Consider the following 20,864-nt stretch of genomic DNA (forward strand, 5'->3'; position numbering starts at 1 on the left):
GTCTCTTAGATAAGCTGATTATTTTGCAAGACAATCATATTGGCTTGTCGTTGATAATCCAAAGTGGACAAAAAGGTTTCATGTTTAATTTTTATGCTGTGTAACTGCAATCTGTACCTCCTACTTCAGCTTGGGATGTGACTGAAAATGGCTGTGGTGCCATAGGATAGCTAATTGGTAAAGCCTGTTTGGAATGTGGGTAAGCAAGCCATTTTGGCAATAAGCAGAATAGTAAAGAGCACTCTTTTTCCCTTAGTTGACTCCCAGACTAAAATGAAACGGAGTTAGATATTTCCACATTTAGTGGTTTACAATGCATCTGTTCTGGGTCAACTAGCAGAAAGAACTAATTACCTATGTGCTTTTATAAAAAAGAACTCTTCATTTGGGTGTAATATGCAGATCTGCATTTTTATAGTATGCCTTAGTGGAAATGCCCTTCAAAACAGTAAGACAATAAGTAAAAAGATGATTTCTTCTTTCTGTTATCCTTTAAAATAATTGGATACTAAATTAATGATGCTAACTCAACCTGTATCAGCGCCTCCGTATCATTCACGTGTCCTGAGACATCTAGGAGTCATGAGCTCAATGCTAAAATAATTCATGGTGCAGTTTATATAGCAAGATGGTGTAATGTTTTCTTTAGTTACTTAGTTACTAAAAATAAACAGAACTTGTCAGAATTAGTTTTTATTGTAGATCATTCCCTTTGTTCATATTTGTGGTCCCTCCCCAATAGAAAGTGTACATTAACTATAACTTAAAATTCCGCTTCCTGTGGAGGTTTTTCAGTTCATTTTTTAGGGGAATATCTAAAATATTTTACTGAAAGTTTTTACTGGAAATAGCAATATAGATGTGTTTGGATACTGCATACACACAGAGCAGAATTTAGAAAGAATTCTGCCAGGGTGATCCCTTATTTTTGCAGAGATAAAATACATTTTTCTGCACATAAATAGCAAGGCTTCTTCTCAATGTCTAGTGCATCATAGTACGTTGCTGTTGTGTTAAATGTTGAGTTTCAATAAGTAAATTATGACTGAACTATTATTGTCTACTCTTTCTGGTAAATTTTTTCACCAAAATGTTGGGAGTGACTCGGTAATGCAGTTTACTCTTTCACAAGGTTCTTATGTCTCCAAAAAGACAGCTGTTCTCACCACGTGTTGCCACCTCCCTTCTCCTTCCCAAAGCGCTCATTCACCTCTGCATTCCTCTTTCACCATCTTGCTGCCTTCATCCTTGTCTCTGTGTCTGTGATATTTGAAGCCCTTTTCCGTTCTTTCATCACCACTGAGCATCCCTCAGCACCACCACTGCTCGACTCTTCCCCATTTCACCTATCCTGCCTTTACCTCTGGCCTCTCTTCTCTGCATCTGCATCCCCCAGGTGCCCTCTTCCATCTCACCAGAAGTGTACCATATTCCCTTTTTGTCCCACTTATTGTATGCTTGAATTTCCCTTTTGAAGGAGAGGGTAGGGCTAGAGCCCCAGGCTAGCGACCCCTCTGCTCCTCCAACAGCCTTTGCTCAGCACTCAAGGTGGGAGGAGGTGGCGGCAGAGCCAACCCAAGCGCAGGAGGCCCCAGGTTATCCTCCGCAGCCTCCCTGGTCCCTTGGGCAGACGAGTGCTGTTGCTGCAGCTGTCATGGTCCAAGGAAGCTTGTCAAAAGCTCGGCTGCAGGGTGAGAGTGCCAAGCGCAGCTGTGCTCTGCTGCCTCCTGTTCATCCTCCTCCAGCGCCCGCCTGCAGCCTCCCCTTGGCTCGCTCCTTCAGGAGAGAGCCGAAAGCTGGGGAGGAAAGAAATTATTTGCCCAGACTGCGCCTGGCAAATGACACCATGACTTTGAGGAAATTCTCAAACGTTCGAAGATTACGTGGTGTTGGGTTTGATTCTTATTTTTCAAATCATTTACTAGATAGATGTAATAGATAACTCTGGCAAGAACTGGGATCTGGAAAGGAAACTAGTATGGTATGGGACTAAGGTCTGTTTTTTCTGAAATGTAAATTTAATTAGAAGGAGAAAAGGGGAGGGGAGAAAAGAAAGTTCACCACAATCTTAATGAAATCCAGGAAACTCGAGCATTGCATTTTGACAGAGACAAAATAGCAATTAATTTTTTTTTTAGACGTGTGAGGAGTCTGCTGCCAGCTTACAGCTTGGTCCTCACATCAGTGAGATCTTCCTTGAAAACTGAGGGGGATTCTTGTTTCTTGGCATGAAAACACAAGTTTTAGAGGTTGGGGGCCGGGGGGGGAGGAGGAGGCAAATCTGAGAAACTTTTCTTTGACTACATAGTTATTTATTTTGAAGAAAGCTGTTACACAGAAAACAACTTTACATAGGTGATTAAACTGCTCTTTGAGTATAGTGGCTGAGTAGCAAATACAGCAGTAAATTTCAGTAATTCAGTGTGACAGAAGTGGCTTGGTAGGAGGCCAAAGCTACCTGACAGTCAAATTGAAAGGCAAATAATGTAATTGCTTATCTGACTACTTGTACTGTTTTTTTCATTTTTTTGTCAAACACAAGCTATCAATGACAAAAGACAACTGGAAAAATACACTGTTTTGCTCTCTGTTCTGCCTTACTTTAGAGTTTGATGGGATGTGACTTCATTGAAGTGAAAAGATAGTTTCAGTTCAAAGCATGACTTAATTGTATGGAACTTCTTAATTTTAGCTGATTTTTTGCAGTAAACAAGAAACTAAATTAAGTAACTAGCATCATGTGCTACAGTAACACTTTTTTTTTCCCCTTCTCCTTTTCAGGAGTCTGTTATAAGTGTGGGGTTTTTTGTTGACTTTGCCTGTAGGCTGACTTTATTCCTCTCTCTTTGGGAGGTCTCTGACTCCCACTTGTCATATCACATATACATTAAACCTTTCATTAAGCATTGCTGACAACAGGCGGTATCTCTTAAAGATGCAGGATTCTCTTATTTTGGCATCCAAGTGTCTTATAAAAGCTAATGATTGTAGCATATACTTTATCAGTGCTCTGTTACCTTCTGCTTCCTTTTTCTAGTCTCCTCCAGATCCTGCCGCGAGGCATATTCACTGCTGCTCTTACTTGCACATTACCCCTTTACTTTATGCTTGACATCGGCTTTGCCTTAAATTGCAGATTTATTTCTAAGGTTTATTACTGACATTTAAAACCATCAGATCACATAGACTAGTCTGTGTATAGGAGTTCCTCACTGTGTGTGTTCCAACTCCAAGCCTGCACTAGGCAGATGATTTATCTTTGTGTATTTCTTGACTGCCGTTTTCCCACTGTACTCATCAGGCTTTGCGTGCGTCACCCCAGGTTGGTGGGTCTTCTGCCATTTGGAATTCAGCTGGTTTAAAAATTTTGTTATACACAAAACCTCATAACTTACCTTTTTTTTTTAATTTACAATTTTGGTGATGTATTACATGTTGGGGCGTATATTTTTGCTGTTTTTTGGAAAGTACATTGAATTCTGTGACAAGCTTTCTGAATTTATTTGAATTTATTATTAAATTCAGATTGCTGCATAATTGTATTGTATACTTCAGAGTAAATATTGTATATATTGCTTTAGGAACTATGATTCTTTGAATTATAGAACTACTGTAATTCTCTAGAACTTGGTGCTGGGACCTTCCAGTAACCAGGATTTCTGTTTTGAATTTATTTCATTATTTAGTTCATTATTTCATTTATTTATTTGTTGTAAAATTGCAAAACTTATGTGAAAAGATAACTGCCTATTACTACTTGCCACACTTTTTCAATATAATCAATACCTTTGTATTATATTAATCCATTTGCTTCTGAATTTTACAGCTCTGTAATTAAGTTCTGCTGCAATAGATACTTCATCTGTACTATTGAAACAAAAGCCTCACTAATACATCATCAGATTTCTAATGCAGGTTTAACAAATAGTGCTTTGTAAATGGGGTTTTAGTGTGCTTGGCTTGAAGTATATGCTAAGATTTCTGGATACTGAGAATAGTTTTTCTCCTATTTTGACCCTCAGTGTTTCCCATGTAATTTTTTTCTTCACAAGCATAAGAAAACTAGAAGTGTACTTTTAAGAAATGAAGATATAGTAACCCTGTCTTGTAATCCTAGGACTTCAAAAGTGAGATTTAAAGAAAATAAGATATATTGTAAAACTTAGGATAAAATCTGAAGAGCTCACAGTACCAAGACTGCCAACATCAGCAGAGCTCAAAAATTTACCTTATTTTGCCTAACTAGTCCACTAAAGAATACTCATGACCACCTTTACATGAAATGTTTGTCCTGAGCAGCTTTGGGCATAACACTAATCTAAAGTAGACCTGTCTTCATGAAAAGAACCCACTCTCCTAGAGCAAGTTTTTATTGAGGTTGGGGGGAGTCAGGCATTATATTCTCTTTCTGTCAAGGGTCTCATTGACTCATTTCTTGCATAATGTTATTGTTGGCTGAGAACCTGAGGAAAGGTGTTGTGTGTATTCAGTTACACACACAACTTCCTGAAAACAAGCATTTTTCTTGGCAAAATATTGTAATAAGCAAAATCAAAATGCAGTTCTCCGCATTTTTGTGTGTGTGTGTCCATAACCCTGGCAGTGCTGACAAGTTTCTCACTTTCCAGAAGTTATTGAAGTTTATGTTTTAATTATTACTCTTGATTGGAATTTAAAATAAATATATATGTAAGTCAAATCCAAACAAAAGTGCATCAAAGATCATTTGTGTGCAAGAAAAATGAATACATTTATGGAGATTCTTTAGCAGATAGTTGACATTTTCTTTTCTTTTCTACTGTGTATAGGTGCAGTACTCTTGTCCAGTGTAGAAGGATTAGCAGTTAATGTTGATCCAGTCCTGTATACTTGGCTTATCTACCAACCTCAGAAACGAGCTAGTAGACACATTCAACAGGTACGTATTTTTGGAGGGAAAGGAGTGTGGAGAGGGAAAACGTTCTCTTTCAAATATGCCAGTAGTGCATTCTTGTTCCACATATTTGTTTTCTGTCACCCTGTTCTTTGTAGTTTGCTGCACATGCTGTTGATCTTATTTTGAATTATTTAAAATGTTTAATATGTTTTGCATATTAAAATTTTCATTTCACAATGTTTTCATTTATAATGTTTAATTAAAAGAATAGAGAGAATGTTTTTTGATGGTTACTGTTTAGGATCAGTGTTTTGCAACTAGTTTTAACTACTGAGACCTCATAAGCCTCCTGAGTCTGAATAGTAAATCATGTTTTAACCATTTGGGATGGTCTATGAAATAATTGCATAATTTGTTATAAAATCACTACTCTTATTAAAACCCATCTTAATAGAAGATGAACCATACAGTTTTCATAACCAGACATAAGTGAACACTGTAACAGATTCTCTATATAATGTCATAACACCTATTTGCATACAAAGTGCTTGGAAAAGATAAAAGAAGTTAAGGCTGTGGGTCTGTGTGGCACAGTGTTTCCTTTGATGTATTCTTGACCTTAATTTTCACGCCCCATACTCCTGACCTGGAAAGAACACAGGTTTTGCCTGATTTTAAACTTATTTTTAACTGTTGTTTGGCAGACCAGTAGAATGTTCTAAAGCTTAAATTTGTCATAATTGATCAAACTCGTGGACTGTGTAGCCTGATGTTCTGTCTCAGTTATAAATGGTCCATTATTAAGTGTCCAATATAAGAATCTTTCAATATTTGTCTCATAATTATAGAACACTATGCACATCAGGGAAGTTTCATACTGGGCCCTTGAAGTGGGAGGTTTAACATGATCTGTAAACATTTCTGTTTCTTGTGTGTAAATGACCTTGTTAGGTAGTAATTGTCAAACATTAATTCGAGTCCCGTTAAGCTTGTTTTGCACCAGCACCATCTGAAAAACTTCAATGTGTGAACTGCTGCTTTATCGTTTTAATAACTTTACACTGTTTTTAAGTGTGTTGAGTTATTCTTCATTCCTGCATTATAACTGGAGCAGCACAACATTTCCTGGTATACCCTTTTTAAAAAACAGACCATTTATTTACTTTTGCAATACTGTTATGTATCCTTCCAAAATGTAATTGAGCCTGGTTATTTCAAATGTTCGTATAAAAGTCTTTCCTTAACATTAATGTATACAATCAGCTGTTAGTCAATGCTTTCTCTTTTGATTGCCTTTGTATACTGAGTGGCTAGAAAGGTTTAGTGACTTCATTAGGAAACTTATTTGTCCATGGTTTTGATCACCAGTGGCAACATTTTTAACCAAATTTTGATTAAGTATTTATTTTGTAATTTGTGTCATTACCTTATACAGCCTGCTAAATTTTTTATGATCTATTTTTGATTAAAATTACTGTATCACATTTCTAATGTTACTAGCATTTAGAGTTGCTTAGTCATTTGAAATTATTTTAAATGTGAATTTATAAACCTAACTGTCGACATCATACTAGTTTCACTGTTAATGTAACTGTGGTAATAGACTGCACATCATAATAAAAATTACAATGTCTGTAGTAGTCCTGAAGAAAATTTATTTGAAAAATGTACCTGTATTAAACTGTCCTTAGCCAAAGACTTTTTTTCTTTATGTAATACTATAATTATCCTAGGACAAGGATTCTAGTCAAAGTTATGGCCTTGTATATTACTTATTGGAAAAGGTTTAGCTTGTTACCATAGTCTAATTTGTATAACAAAACAAAATGCTCTGTACAACCTTCATAATTTTTGAACATTTAATGGAACATCTGTAAGACATGATGCTTTCAAGCAAGTGTTATGGTCAAAATGTTATTGACTGATAAAGCTCTCATCTTCTGCTATTCTAATCGTCAGTCTTTTACAATTGCAACAGAAGAAAAGAAAATACATCACTTTAAAAGTTACTTGTGTCATTCAAGATCTTAAATGTTAAGAGATTTTAAGTTTTAATGTCTACTTAATACAATTTTTTTCTCTGTCATTTTAAGTAAGTCAAAGTTGTGAGTTTTATCTGAAAACACAGAAAATCTTTCAGTACGTTTGGTTCTGTGTGCACATTCTATGAAGTAATAATATTATGAGTTCAATAAGTTAAATCAAATTATTAATTTATTTAGGACCACAACTATAGCCATGTAAACTTCTGATTGCATACAGGATAGGGCTGGGGTTGTCTGGCTCTCCACAGAGACAGGTATGCCTTTACATACCGGAACTTCTTCAGATTTGTTTGCCTTTCAACTATTACTCTGGAATTCTTAGGTTTATAATGCCAATTTGGTAGTACGTGTATTTTCTATCTTTACTGAGATACTCACTATGTGTAATGTAACTGTTGGCTTGGTTTTGTCTGAAAGCATGAAAAGTTAGAAATATCAGAACATACTTAACTTCATAAGCTGAAATGGGATAGGACAGAAGTAAACATAAAAGTAAATGCGTTTTTACAAAACATAAATTTTCAATTATTTTTCCATAAAGCCATACTGTGACTTCTTTAAGATTAATGTGATGCAGCCACCAAGAAATGTAATTCTCTTTGGCCTTCCTGAGACTTCATTCAACTGGAACAGAGCAATGAACGACTGCAGTGTTGGGTGTGGGGGTACACGCAGCCCAGTGAGGACTACCCCTTCCCATGTGTTACTGTTAGACTATTACTAAACCTACCTCTCTTTGCACCTTGCTTACCCAGCAGCTAGTAATTGTAGAACTAGTGTGGTAGCTGAGGCCATTATGTTACTTGGTTTGTACAGATGTTACTTCTTTACACTTTCTCCCCTCCTTTACCCAGTGTGTCTATTTTGTACAGTTAGGTTATACCTTTAACCGTGTTTATGTAGTTTCTAGTAAACTATGTCACATGGCCTGATATGTTCTTAGATGGTGTCTGAAAAATGTGATGAACGATAAATGAGGATTTTAAGTCTGACTAAAGGTAAACACCAAAAGGAGAGAGAAGCTATTTAAATGAAAAGTTAAATTTGGCACAATAATCAGTGAATATAAACAAGTTCTTCATATACTTAAGCCAGAAGTCAAAGATTTTAAAATCTTGAGTAGTAAGACTACAGTAAAGTGTTTTGCTGCTTCTATTACCATTAGAATGAAATTTTCTAACTCGTTCCTATATGGAATTTTATGTCTTTAGGAACAATACTTATGACAACTGTTTGCAGGAGAAGGGGATTGGACTTAGTCTTTATCTAAAGAAAATGTTAGAATTTGAAAATTCACTTAAATGTACAACCCTTCTACATAAGTTATGTTTCTGCATGGTGTGATACATACATCATTCTTCCTCACGTTTATTTTAAACTAACTTGAAAAAATGAAAAAGGAAAACTTGGAAATAGAACTAGTCTTTAAGACTTCTGCATAATATTTTAAATAAAATGGATTATTTGGTGCCAGATGCTTTCAGGGAATGGCACTGTAGCATATTACCTTTTTGTTACAAAGTGACAGTGCATGCCAAAATGTGGCTGCTGTTACGTATTTGAATAATGATCTGTGTGGTTGCTGTTGTGGCTATATGGTCAGTGCTCTAGGGTAAATGGATGTAAATATAACTTGTTTTTCTCTATCCATTCTGAATTTCAACATGCATCTCTAAGTTTTCCATTGTCCCCTTTGAAGCACAGAAACAATGAGAACATTGCAGTCAAAATCCATGAGGCATTCTCTCAGTGCTTGAACAAATCTACACATTGCTTTTGGATTTCTCTCATGGCTACTAGAAATATGTGGTGTAGTTCTTAAGTTTCCCGCTGAAGTGAAAGCGTTGTGTAAAATAAGCCTCTTCTGTATCTATAGTCTTGTCCATTATTGCCTCTTATCTAATTGGTGATATTGGACATAGGCCAGTATAATGCCATTCTGAGGGGCATAACTGGATTTTAATCATGAGTAGTAATGCTTCTTGGAAAATTTGGTTTGGCAGAAATGAAATAACAAGTCTATATATACAAAACGCAAACAAGCACACAGCTGTTGTTGCATGCTTTTCATGTCCTTATTTTAATATGTTTGTTGCAAGTTTATAATTTGTAAATTTTCCCAGTAATAATAGCGGAAACTACTGAAACAGTTTGTAGTAAGAAGTTCTGCTGTCTGTATACTGTATGGTATAATGTGCAGCATGTTTTCTTTAAAAGGTGATAGGGCAAAGCCAATGCTGCTTTTGTTTATATTATGTTTTTATTATATTAGTTTATATTATTTTTATTAACATCTCTCTTTGAACTGAACTTGAGGCAAACTCTTCAGTTTTCTTTTTTGTGAAGTCTGCAAAATCCTGTTAGTTATTACAGTAAGTTGTACGAGGTCTTGCTCAATAAAGAGCCTGTTCCAGTGCTTAGTCACCCTCACAGTAAAAACATGTTTCTTTACATTCAGAGGGAACCTCCCGTGTTTCAGTCTGTGCCCGTTGCCTCTGGTCCTGTGACTGGGCACCACTGAGAAGAGCCTGACTCCATCTTCTTTTGCATCCTCCCTTCAGGTATTTTTATACATTGATGATGTCCCCCGTGAGCCTTGTCTTCTCCAGGCTGAACAATCCTGGCTCTCTCACCCTTTCCTCATGTGGAAGATGCTCTAGTCCCTTAATAATCTTCGTGGCCCTTTGCTGGACTCTCTCTAGTATGTCCATGTCTCTCTTGTACTGGGGAGTCCAGAACTAGACCCAGCTCTGAGTAGAGGGGAAGGATCACCTCCCTTGACTTGCTGGCAATACTTTGTTTAGTGCAGCCCGGGATACTGTTCACCTTTGCAGCCAGGGCACTTTGCTGGCTCTTGTTCAACCTGGTGTCCACCAGGACCTTTTCTGCAAAGCTGCTTTCCAGCTGGGCAGCCCCCAGCATATACTGGCATGTGAGGTTGTTCCTCCCCCAGCACAGGACTTTGCACTTTTCATTGTTGAACTTCATGAGGTTCCTGTCAGCCCATTTCTCCAGCCTGTCACGGTTCCTCTGGCTGGCAGCACAACCCTTTGGCATATCAGCCACTCCTCCCATTAATGAAGATATTGAAAAGGATTGGACCCATTATTGACCCCTGGGGTACATTGGTACCTACTGGAGTCCAACTAGACTTTGTGCCACTGATCACCACCCTCTGGGCCCAGCCATTCAACCAGTTTTCAGTCCACTTCACTGTCTACTCATCCAGCCCATACATCATGAGCTTCTCCGGGAAGATCTTATGGGAGACAGTGTCAAAGGCCTTACTGAAGTCAAGGTAGACGATATCCACTGCTCTCCCTTCATCTACCAAGCCAATCATTTCGTCAAAGGCCTTACTGAAGTCAAGGTAGACAATATCCACTGCTCTCCCTTCATCTTCCAAGCCAGTCATTTCATCATAAAATGCTATCAAATTGGTCAAGAATGACTTCCACTTGATGAAACTATGCTGATTACTTCCAGTCACCTTGTCCTTCATATGCCTGGAAGTGGTTTCCAGGATTAGTTGTTCCATCACCTTCCCAAGGATTGAGATGAGGCTGACTGGCATGTAGCTCCCTGGATCTTCCTTCTTGAAGACAGAAGTGACATTTGCTTTCTTCCAGTCCTCAGGCACCTCTCCCAGTTGCCATGATTGTTCAAAGAACATTGGAAGTGACCTTGTGATGACATCTGCCAGCTCTCTCTGCACTCATGGGTGCATCCCATGAGGGCCCATGGACTTACATATGTCTAGTTTGCTTAAGTATTGCCTGACCTGATCCTCTTCCACTGAGAGTAAGTCTTCCTTCCTCCATCCTTTCCTCCTGGTTTCTGGGAGCTGGGATTCAAGGCTGGTCTTGCTAGTAAAGACTGAAGTGAAGAAGGTATTCAGTACCTCAGCCTTTTCCAATAGGAAAAGAAGCTCATAACTTTCTTGACTTGAAATCGATGTGTATTCCCATAGACAGTGAAATATTTTAGTTGGCTCTTTTCCAGCTCTTTTGCGCTCTTGCTTCTTTCCTTTTCTAAGCTGAAATGAACACAAGAAGTTAGTCAGGATTGTGTAATACTTATACAATTTATACGCATTTTTCAAAAATGTTTTATGTTGATTTCATATCCAACAGCTCTGAATAATGTACAAACAAAAGAAAATACAGTTGTTTAGTGTCAGAAAAGGAAAAAAAAACTAACCGCGGATTGGTAACAGGGACAGGAAGAGGTAAGGAAAAGATATTTGTTATCATGAGCGTATTTTCACCTCATCATCAGCTGATGATCTTTCCAGATAATCACTATAACAAGTATTACGTGCTGCTTTGTCTAGAAAAAGACACTACTGGTAGATCACCTTTCCTGCTTGGAGCACTGTACTGTGTGTACAGTGTGCAGTGATCAATACCAGAAACCTTTGCCAGCTAATGGGTTAAAAAACAAAAAACCCAGAACACCCAAGACACAATGTATATTAAAGTGGCAGCGTTGGTTGGAATTGATTGTGTTAAGTTATATTAGTTTATTCTTCAATAATACTGAGCTGAAATAACTTGAGTCTTAGTGCAGAGCAAGGAATAAACTTTATAAATCAAAGTACTGTGACTTAAAGTTCAAAACTTACTTTCAAAATCCTCAGTTTTTGACTTGTAAGCTAGAGACATCTTAGAGATGTTTTAATTCAGCACCTTCTGAACATTGTGCCTATTAAGATACTTACACCAAATTGTTAGTTTAAAAGAAAAATCACAACAACCAGAACTTGCTACTTAATGTATATGTTAAAAGAAGAGTGAATTTTCATGCCATCTTGTTATTAACCAATTAGGTGATAGTTCTAATGGTTAATGGATTGATTCTCAACTTTTTAGTACTTAATATGGCAAGAATAAATTGAAAAACACACTTTTTGATTTTACTCTCCTTTAGTTCAAAACCTGAAGAATAGGTGAAAAGCATTCTGGAGAAAGTCATTAAGTGGTAAATGTTTTTGTACTGACATTTGGTGTGCTATACCTATGAAATGGAAATAATAAGAAAGGTTTAAAGATATCAATATTTATAAAGAATATTATGTTGGACACATGGGTAAATTTTTTTGAATGTAAATGTTTTGCTCTTCAGCTCTACATTTTAAGAATTAATGCATTAAGAAGAAATCTGATAAAAATGTAATTATTCTGCATTATATACAGTCCGTGTGACTGCTCAAAGGAAAATTAGTATGAGCCAGATAACGTTGTATTCCATCCACATGTTCCACATGAAAATTGCATATTTTACATTATTTGGGTGTTCAAAATAATCACATTTTTGGTTCCCTGAATTTGTTAGACTTTCATGAAATGTTTTTGTTACCACCATTTTTTTCAGTAACTGGTAATAATCCATGAAGTTGGAGCAGCAAATTCAAAAGACATCTTACATACCCTACTTGATGATTGATGAACCTATGCTAGATTTTAAGCAGGGTTTAAACTGGCACAGAAGTTTGAGCTGATTTTTTTTTTAAATGTTTTGTATGTGTCAGCCAAAATTGGCGTTCATTTTTTTAAAATACTTCAGTCTGTATGGATTGTTTTTGTAAAGCTGAGCTATATGTGTAGCAGCAGTAGATGTGTTAGTGTAGCAGCAGTAGATGTGTTAGTGTAGCAGCAGTAGATGTGTTAGTGTAGCAGCAGTAGATGTGTTAGTGTAGCAGCAGTAGATGTGTTAGTGTAGCAGCAGTAGATGTGTTAGTTTAGTATGTGTACCGATTGCTTGCTTGCTGCTTTTTAACAGTTCTTTAACTGAGCATATCTATAATATATGCTTAAACCCCTTGTGTTTCTTTGGTCTGAAAGCCCTGTTGAAAAGATAAGCTCTTTAATGCTTTACAAAAGGTTAATTTGAACAGAATTTGGTAAAGATACCACTATAGAGAGTGACTTCTTGTATGTATGCTGTTTACTGCTTGTTAACATTGCCTCCCTATTAAAAAGCAAAACAAAGCCACATTTAGAGGCCTTGTTTCCAGTAATTTAATGTTTTATTTTGACTGGGTTTTTTAAGATTTTTTCACATGTGGCTTGTTTTATTTTTGTAAACCAGTGGTGTCTTTTGTATATTTACTCTCTTATAAAAGCCCATACTTAACTTTGCACAGATAAATATTTAAAGAGTTTGTTTTCCTTGGTAAAAAAACCTTAGCTATACTTTGATATGAGACAGTCAGGTATGTGATACTTTCTGCAGTGAATATATCAATGAGTGCATGTAATCTTTTTTTTTCTCAAATGCACATTCCTGTAAAGCCTCCGTGGCTTGTCAATACTTTTCTTACATTACTCATTTCTATGAGATAAAATGACTAATTTTAGTGAAGACTAAACTATCAAAAATGTGTGGCTATGCATAATATATGTAGATGTGTAACATAAATGTGTACGGCTGCATATTTCTGTCATTTTCTTTGACTGTTCTGTATGCATGTGTGTGTTACTACCTAATTCAATGAGTATTTCAGTAACAGAGTAGATCTAAAACCGGCTGTGCAGGGAGAACATCCTTAGTTGTATAGGGGAACACCAAAGGAAAAGACATTACACCTCTTATAGATTCATCATGCTTTAAAACACTGGAATGTAATACACCAACGTGATTCCAGAATCCATATTTCTCCCTTTTCTCATGAACATCTACACCACAGATGATTGTGTATCCCAATTCAAAACCAAGAATTTTTCATCAGATGGATATGTAGATTACAGAATTGGTCATTAGCAATTCAATTTAATCCATTTTTTTCCTGCAACTTTTTTCTCTGCTCATTTTCTCCTTTCTCTACCATTATCTTAGGAATTTTACTGTGTTATAATATCCTTTCACTGCTTTATGGAAAGTTCATTGCGAGCTGAGGATATTATCAACTCTTGATGGTACGCTTTGGGCAATTCTTCATTCAGAGGTCTGCACCAGAGGTGTCTCTGGAATGTTTGCCTAAGATGAAATAATTTTATCATCATGACTTGGTCTGTAGACTCATGTAGAACAATTAATTCCTCTAATTTGATCTGTCTTAGGATGACTGTTGGAATATTGCAGATCTTTGAGTCTTTAAGAGCCAAACACTTCAGATAATGAATGGCAATGAATGAATGACACAATGTAAGGGTAAGGTTCAGTACCCAAACTTAAGATTTTTCCATGTTGTAGCAAAGTTGGCTGTTGAGGGTAGAGCTGTGTTGCCCTTCTTTAGTTCTAGTTTTTCTCTTCTACCTTGATAAAGAGCAGGAAAAGCTTTGATAAAACAAGCATGTTTCTATGGTAGACATAATTATCTTCTTGGTCTGCACAGATTTCTTAAATATTATAATAGGTTTTGATTTCTGGTACTGCTTGCAGGCCAAAAGCACTGTGTTTATCCCTATCAGGATGTGTCACCTCTTACTCTGAGGAACACAGTTAAGTTTCTGAAGAATGTAGGAGTGAAGTTACTGCTTACTTAAGGAACTAAAGCTACATGGGACTTGAACCTTATATCTTCTACTTTCAGAGGCCCCTTGAAACTGCTGATAGGATGCTTTCATCAGCTGGTGAAAATGTGGGGGTTCTTGGCTGATGTCAGTTCATCACATAAGTTTGGAAAGATTATAGCTAATCAGTGGTTGATCTTTTATCCCAGCAGAACACTTTTCTGAGCGTACCTGAAATTCCTACCTGAAGCAGTCACAGAATTTCATTTGAATTAGCAAGTTCATCTTCCAGGAAAGAAGGTGCTTTTGTGAACCCCAGGAGTTTTTAATTAGGAAATAATTTCATTTTAATTCATGTAATTTTATTAATTAATTTAATTTTAATTGGGAACTAGGCCTAATGCCTAGTTTTGTTTGAGTGCTCTGAAGCAATTTTAAGTATGCGCTTATATTATTAATCTCAGAAATCAAAACAATGAAATGTAACTCTAGTCAAGCAGTGATCGTGATTTCATGATATTAGAACTTCTTGCAAGGTGGGCAATGTAGATCCTCCTTGCTGTTGGAGCTCATTCTGGCACAGTTTGGACAGTCTTGCAGCGTAGGTAAATATTCTCTGAGACAGATAGTGATTGCATGACAGTGATCTTACATGTTCAGAAAACACCATGTCTTGAGTAGAACTGCCATCTGTCCCCATTCCAAAGGCTTCATTAATTTTTCTTCCTGCTTGCTGGTTGCAAGCTACTGCACGTGTACATGTCAGTCTGTGTGCACGCAGCATCCACCATATGGGATAGCTGGGTTTGGTATCATTTCAAAGATGGCAACGCATGTCTGGGCTGAGGTTTCTGAATTCAGCATTTCACAAGCCAGTACTTCATTTTTTCCTTTAGTAATAATATTTAAGTTCCTCTCTTGGAATATTCTTTTGCCTTTGGTTTGTTATCAGGGAGGTTACTGTATAGGCATTCCTCAAATGAAAGTTACTTGTCTGCTCAGTTGGTCGAGTTTTCTTTAGAATGCGTTTCTCATGTTCCCAGATCTGCCTGCATTCCTGTTCAACCTCACACTCATGGGAAGTTATAATTCAGAAATAAAATATTTAGTTACCCAAAATCTCAAGTAAAATATTAACTTATTCTACCTGGGGCAAATTTCCACTAGCCCTCTTTGCAGGATATTTTAGCTTCAGTTAGTTGGCATATCTCCACATAAATCAGGAAATACTTGGGGCTTGGTATTTTTGGCAGGTTGTTTTTTAGCTATTATTGTTCTGTGCTTTTCTCTGATTTTAGTCCTTTATCATTTCCAAAGTCATGTTGACCACACAATATGAAGTAAAATAAAAAATGTAATCTGTATCTGTTGATCCATTTATATGCATAAATAGCATATATGTATGTGTGTGTTTTGTGTACACATACTTAACGTGGTATGTAATGTCTTAGATTATTTGTGTCAGTAAAATTTAAATCTGGAAGAGGATGACTTTCTTGTAGTTTTTTAGCCACCACTTAAAAAGTTAATTGTAGTAATTATACTGGAAAAGTAGTAAATTTTCTTATTTTTAGTACCATGAATTATTATTAATCTAGTATTCAGTGTATAATAGCCACAAAACATTATTGCATTGATAAAATTGTGGTCAATATTCTAGAACAGAATCTGATTTTGACTTTGTGTCAACAAAACAACCTCATATAAATGTTGCTGTAGTTCCATAACTTTATTAAATGTTCTTCATTTATCATCTTTGTAATACTACCAATTAGTAACCATAAAGCTTACATCCCAAGTAGGTATATGAAACTTTACTACATATTACTTTATAGCTAGCTTTTTGGATTCTTGTGATGCAATGCTTATGATAACACTTGCCTGCAATGTCTCCTTTCCCATCAGATTCATCTTCTCGTACAGCTGTGGGGCTCTTGTCATCTGCTATTTCCCAAGCCACAATTTCCTCATCAGTTTGTGGCTAAAACCCAAATCTCGATGATCCTTTTCCATCTAGTTCAACGTTGATCTTTAATCTTCTGCATTCTTTTAACCAGACATCTTTTGCCAAAAACCTGACAAGATTGTACTGGGCGTCATCAACAGCAACATCAGGCTTGATTTCAGTGAGCAAAGATGAAACAGCTGTTTCCTTGTCCAGATCAGCACTCAAGCACTCAATATTTGGTCATAATTTTTTCCAGCTTTGGCTGGCTGTGATAGCCTTGATGTTTTTCACTATATGACTAGTGGTGTAAATTATTATTATTATATTTTCCTGATCCATTTATTCAGTGGTTCAGAAATAGATACTGCTTCTTTAGACAGTATTTTCATCCTATTGTCTTTTGTACTGTCTTGTATTGTCTGTGTTCATTCTTCAGAAACTCTTGCTTCACTTTGGCAAGTCAATGTTCTTGAAATGTTACGTCCAGAATTGCCAAATTATGGCTCAACAGTTGTTGTCATGGGAAAGCTGCAGATGGCTTTGCCTTATGAAAGGTTGTATCAGATAAACTGCTAAATTTTGAAAATAAGTGATGTAAAATGTGTGACGAAAGTTTACAAAACTTCAGACTCTCTCTCTGTATGCACATGGGAAGTATTTCTGTGGTGTAAAACTTGTCTTTTCAAAGCCAATGGGGATTTTTATTGTTGCTATGGCTAGAGGACACCAAAGTGGCATGTTACTGTATTGCAGAATTACTTTTTAGTGCTTTTGGAGACAAAGCTGATGGACTGTACATTCAGAGGGAGGAGGAGAGATGAGAGTTCTGTTTGTCATTGACATTAGTATTTTCCTATTAACTTTGCATACCACTGTATATATAAGTTGATTGTTTTCACTGGAGTAGGATTAAATAGTTGATTGTCTGTCTTATTTTAATTTACTTTTATAGTGGAAAATGGTGAAGGCGTTTGGAAGTCATTCTCCTGCAATTAAATGATTTTTCTGTTTGTTTTGGGGTTTTGTATGTGTGCACGTGTTGCACACTGCTTGATTCAGTGATCTGTTTTCTATTGGAGAAAATTTACAAGCACATTGCCCGCCTCACACGAATTTGTTTCCCACAGAGATTCCTAATGCAACGTGTGAGGTTTCTCATTACCCAGCTATATGGATTACATTTTTACTCCAATAGCAACAAAATTAACTTATACAAAAATTGATTAAGATGCATGTAATCCTAAAGTCTGATCTTTAGAAAAAACTTTTGTCATCTTTAAATGATAACCCTCCGCAAAATCAACAGTAGAAATATTCTGCTTTTGTCAGCTTGGATACATCTACAATTTACATAGCAGCTAATGCTACAGCAAAATGTCAACAGCCAACTGTACAGCAAAATTGACGATCCAATTTTTTAAATGATTTTGTCTTTTCTAGCTTGAGTTAATAAAAAAAAGTAACAACAAAACCAATAGACTGTATTCATTTATGGACCTCCATTTCCAGAACCCATGTGGATTAATACACGTCATTCTTTTCTGATCTTAAAATAAGGATGCAGTCCTTCAAACTAGATTTTCATGCTTTCATTTTTTTTTAACAGTGTCATATTTTGAGCAGTTTGTCATTTATTGATGTGCTTGAAAGACAAAACAATTCAAAATCAGTAGTGATCAGAATTAAATTTTATATTTAAAATGTGAGGAACAAATATAATAATGTATAAATAACAATGCATCTTTTCTTTTGAAGTTTAATGAAGGTTGATAAATTTCTTTGCAAAACTTTGGGATCTCCATATCTAGCTAAAATTTTTCAGTTTCTATGAAACATTTAGATAATTATTTTGCTTTGGTGATCATCCAGGTTTATTCATGTGCATTTTGATTGGCTAACAAGCATGGTATTTTAAGTTAATAAATTATATTTCACTTTTTTATCGTAGAGCTTTTCTTCAGACTAACAGGACTAAAATAAATAAATACAAGTGCAAGTCTGAATGTAGCATTTCATAATTTGTTTTCAAAATATATGCGCTCTAATCATTGTTTCAAGTTGTCTTCTATATATTTCAAAATATGTAGTTTAAGACTTGCTTCTCATGACAATGTCATAATTCAATATTAATGTGTTTTGGTTTTGAGTGGTTCACAAGGCACTTCTTTTTCTAGCAGTCTGGAGGAACTGCTCCGCTTGGTGTGTCAGTAACTCGAAAAAAAGAGGATGAAGCATCAATTGGAAGTGCACCTTTGGCAAGGCAGCAATCAAATCAAGCCTCTGAGTATGCCAGCAGTCCTGTCAAAACAAAAACAGTAACAGGTATGATCACTTAATCGAACTAGTCATTCTGCCTTTGCAACCTCCCTCCAATAACATGTGTCCATAATTGAACAGCATTAGCTTGTTAAAGGAGACGCAGCTGCCCGAGCACTCGCACACCATTCTGGGAGTCGCACACCACGTGAGACTTTAACTGCTGGGACCAGAGTTCCTTCGCAGCGGCAGCTCCGCTGAGCTGACGGGTGCCTCTTTTCGACCCCTCGCTCACACACACACTCACTCTCGGGCGCTTTCTCTCCCCTCCGGCTTGACCCGAGGTTTCCCAAAGCAGAGTCTCCAATAAGACATACGCCAGACAAATTTATTGATTGGTACAGAGGTGAAAACAGCTGGAGCTGGGTGCCTCCGGAGAGGGACCCAGAACAAAGAAATCCCTGGGCAATGATACCCTTACAATCTAAATTCCCCTCCCCTCAGGAGGCAGTTTGGACCAGTAGTAGTATCAGGGTCTGGGGGCTTCCCGCTCTTCATTGGGCCCTTTCCTTGTCTCTAGGCAGGCCGATTCTTCTCTTATCTCTAAGGTTGTAACTTCTGCTAAGGTTGAAGCTTCCTTATCTTTCTGGTTTGCACCGGTTTCGGGGGCCTTCCTTCATGTAGCCAAGTAAAAGTTCAGTGCACGGTCAGTGAATCTGGGTGAAAGTTCACAGCTTGCGGCCTAAGGCTTCAACAAACCTTGATACTAATGCTGTGTATTGGATTCCACTTGGGCTAGAAAGTGACTACTACAACAAGCTGTGCAAATACCGTGGAACAATTTTCAGTTTTAAAGAGATATTCTCCCAGAAATTGATTATTTTTAATTTAAAAAGTTGTAAAACTTGCAATTTTGAAACATATGTTTAATTTTCTTCTCATTTTTGTTTAGGTACTATCTTTGAGGCCCTGATAGTTTCATGTAACACGTTTTCTAAAAAGAGATAAAGGAGATGTGCTTTCAATAGAATATCTGCTATTTGCCTTGATATTTAATATTTTAGTCTGTAATTTTATCAGACTTTATACACTATGATTAACCTCTTTGATTTCAGTCAGTCTGTTCACATTGCTTAAAGTCTGGCATGTATGGAAGTCAAGATTTTGCGCATAAACAGTTAAAATTCACTGTTTTCAGAGTCACTCTCCCATAGAAAATGCATTTGTTGGCACTTCTGTTTCGGGACTTCAAGAGATCATTAAATTTTGGAATATTTTCTGGCCACTTAAGAGTGCTAAAGTTAAACTTTGTTATCGCTAATCAAGATGATATGGCTTTCTGGGATTTTCTAGGCTATTTATTCATATAGTACTGTCTGCAAGTAGTAAAGTAGGAGATCATCCAAAAAAAGTGACTATCCAGCTGAGACTTTTAATAATCCTTCTGAAATACACTGAACAAATTATCTTTTCCTTTGCATTGATGTTTATTTCCAGATAATCATGAAGTACTTCAAGATGTTGTCTGCTGAAACTGAGATTACAATCTTGTCCGTTAGTTGTAGGGTTAATTGTTATTTTGAGATTAAAAAAGAACTGAAACCAGAAAATCTGTTTTCTGACTATTATGTGAGTTGCCATGTTGTTATTGGTAGTAAAATAATAGATTCATTTCAAAGATTTCTATTTCATTTATGATTATCCTTTATTTTTACCATTTACCCTTTTATTTTTACCATTCATTTATGAATTTCCTTTATTTTTGCCTGTAATGAAATTACTGTACTAAGTATATTCTTCTTTTAACTATATTTATCATCTGTTCTGCTATATCAACATCATAAATGATATGATATGTTTCTTCTTGAGGTTAATTCCACCTGTGCCTGTCAACAAAGCACAAAGGTGTAATTCACTATAGAAACTTTTGTAATTTTGAATTTTTGACATTCAAAACCAGCTGTTTGCATGAACAGATGCTAATTAGTTTGTGTTAATTGCCAGCTTATAAAAGTATGCATATAGTGTGCAGAAGTAGCTTTGTACTTGAGTTTTGAAAATTAGTGTCCCAGTCTGTTACCTGCTCATCTTGGTAGCCAGTTTTGATCTTCAGCCCTTGTTATTCTTCACCTTAAGTATTATCTTTTCTGCAGTAACGATCACACCAGAATAGTCTACTAAAAGAACGTGTTATTGTTCAAAATCTAGAAATGCCATGAATGGCAGTTTTGCTTTTGTTTTGGCTTTTGTGTGTATGAGTGCAGAAATGATAAAACAAAATGATA

General features: G+C 36.3%; 1 protein-coding gene across 10 annotated transcripts in view; it reads left to right on the top strand.

The window, feature by feature from the left end:
- Positions 1-20,864, top strand: part of VPS13B (vacuolar protein sorting 13 homolog B) — a 491,276-nt gene that overhangs the window by 212,061 nt on the left and 258,351 nt on the right. For 9 of the 10 annotated variants that reach the window (XM_075495027.1, XM_075495031.1, XM_075495033.1 and 6 more), the window contains 2 exons: positions 4,809-4,918; positions 18,498-18,645. In XM_075495027.1, the coding sequence (XP_075351142.1) occupies positions 4,809-4,918; positions 18,498-18,645 (258 nt within the window). The remainder of the gene's footprint in view (positions 1-4,808; positions 4,919-18,497; positions 18,646-20,864) is intronic. The other variant, XM_075495030.1, reaches the window with a different exon arrangement.

Source organism: Mycteria americana, chromosome 2 (assembly GCF_035582795.1).
Source record: "Mycteria americana isolate JAX WOST 10 ecotype Jacksonville Zoo and Gardens chromosome 2, USCA_MyAme_1.0, whole genome shotgun sequence".
Lineage (NCBI taxonomy): Eukaryota > Metazoa > Chordata > Aves > Ciconiiformes > Ciconiidae > Mycteria > Mycteria americana.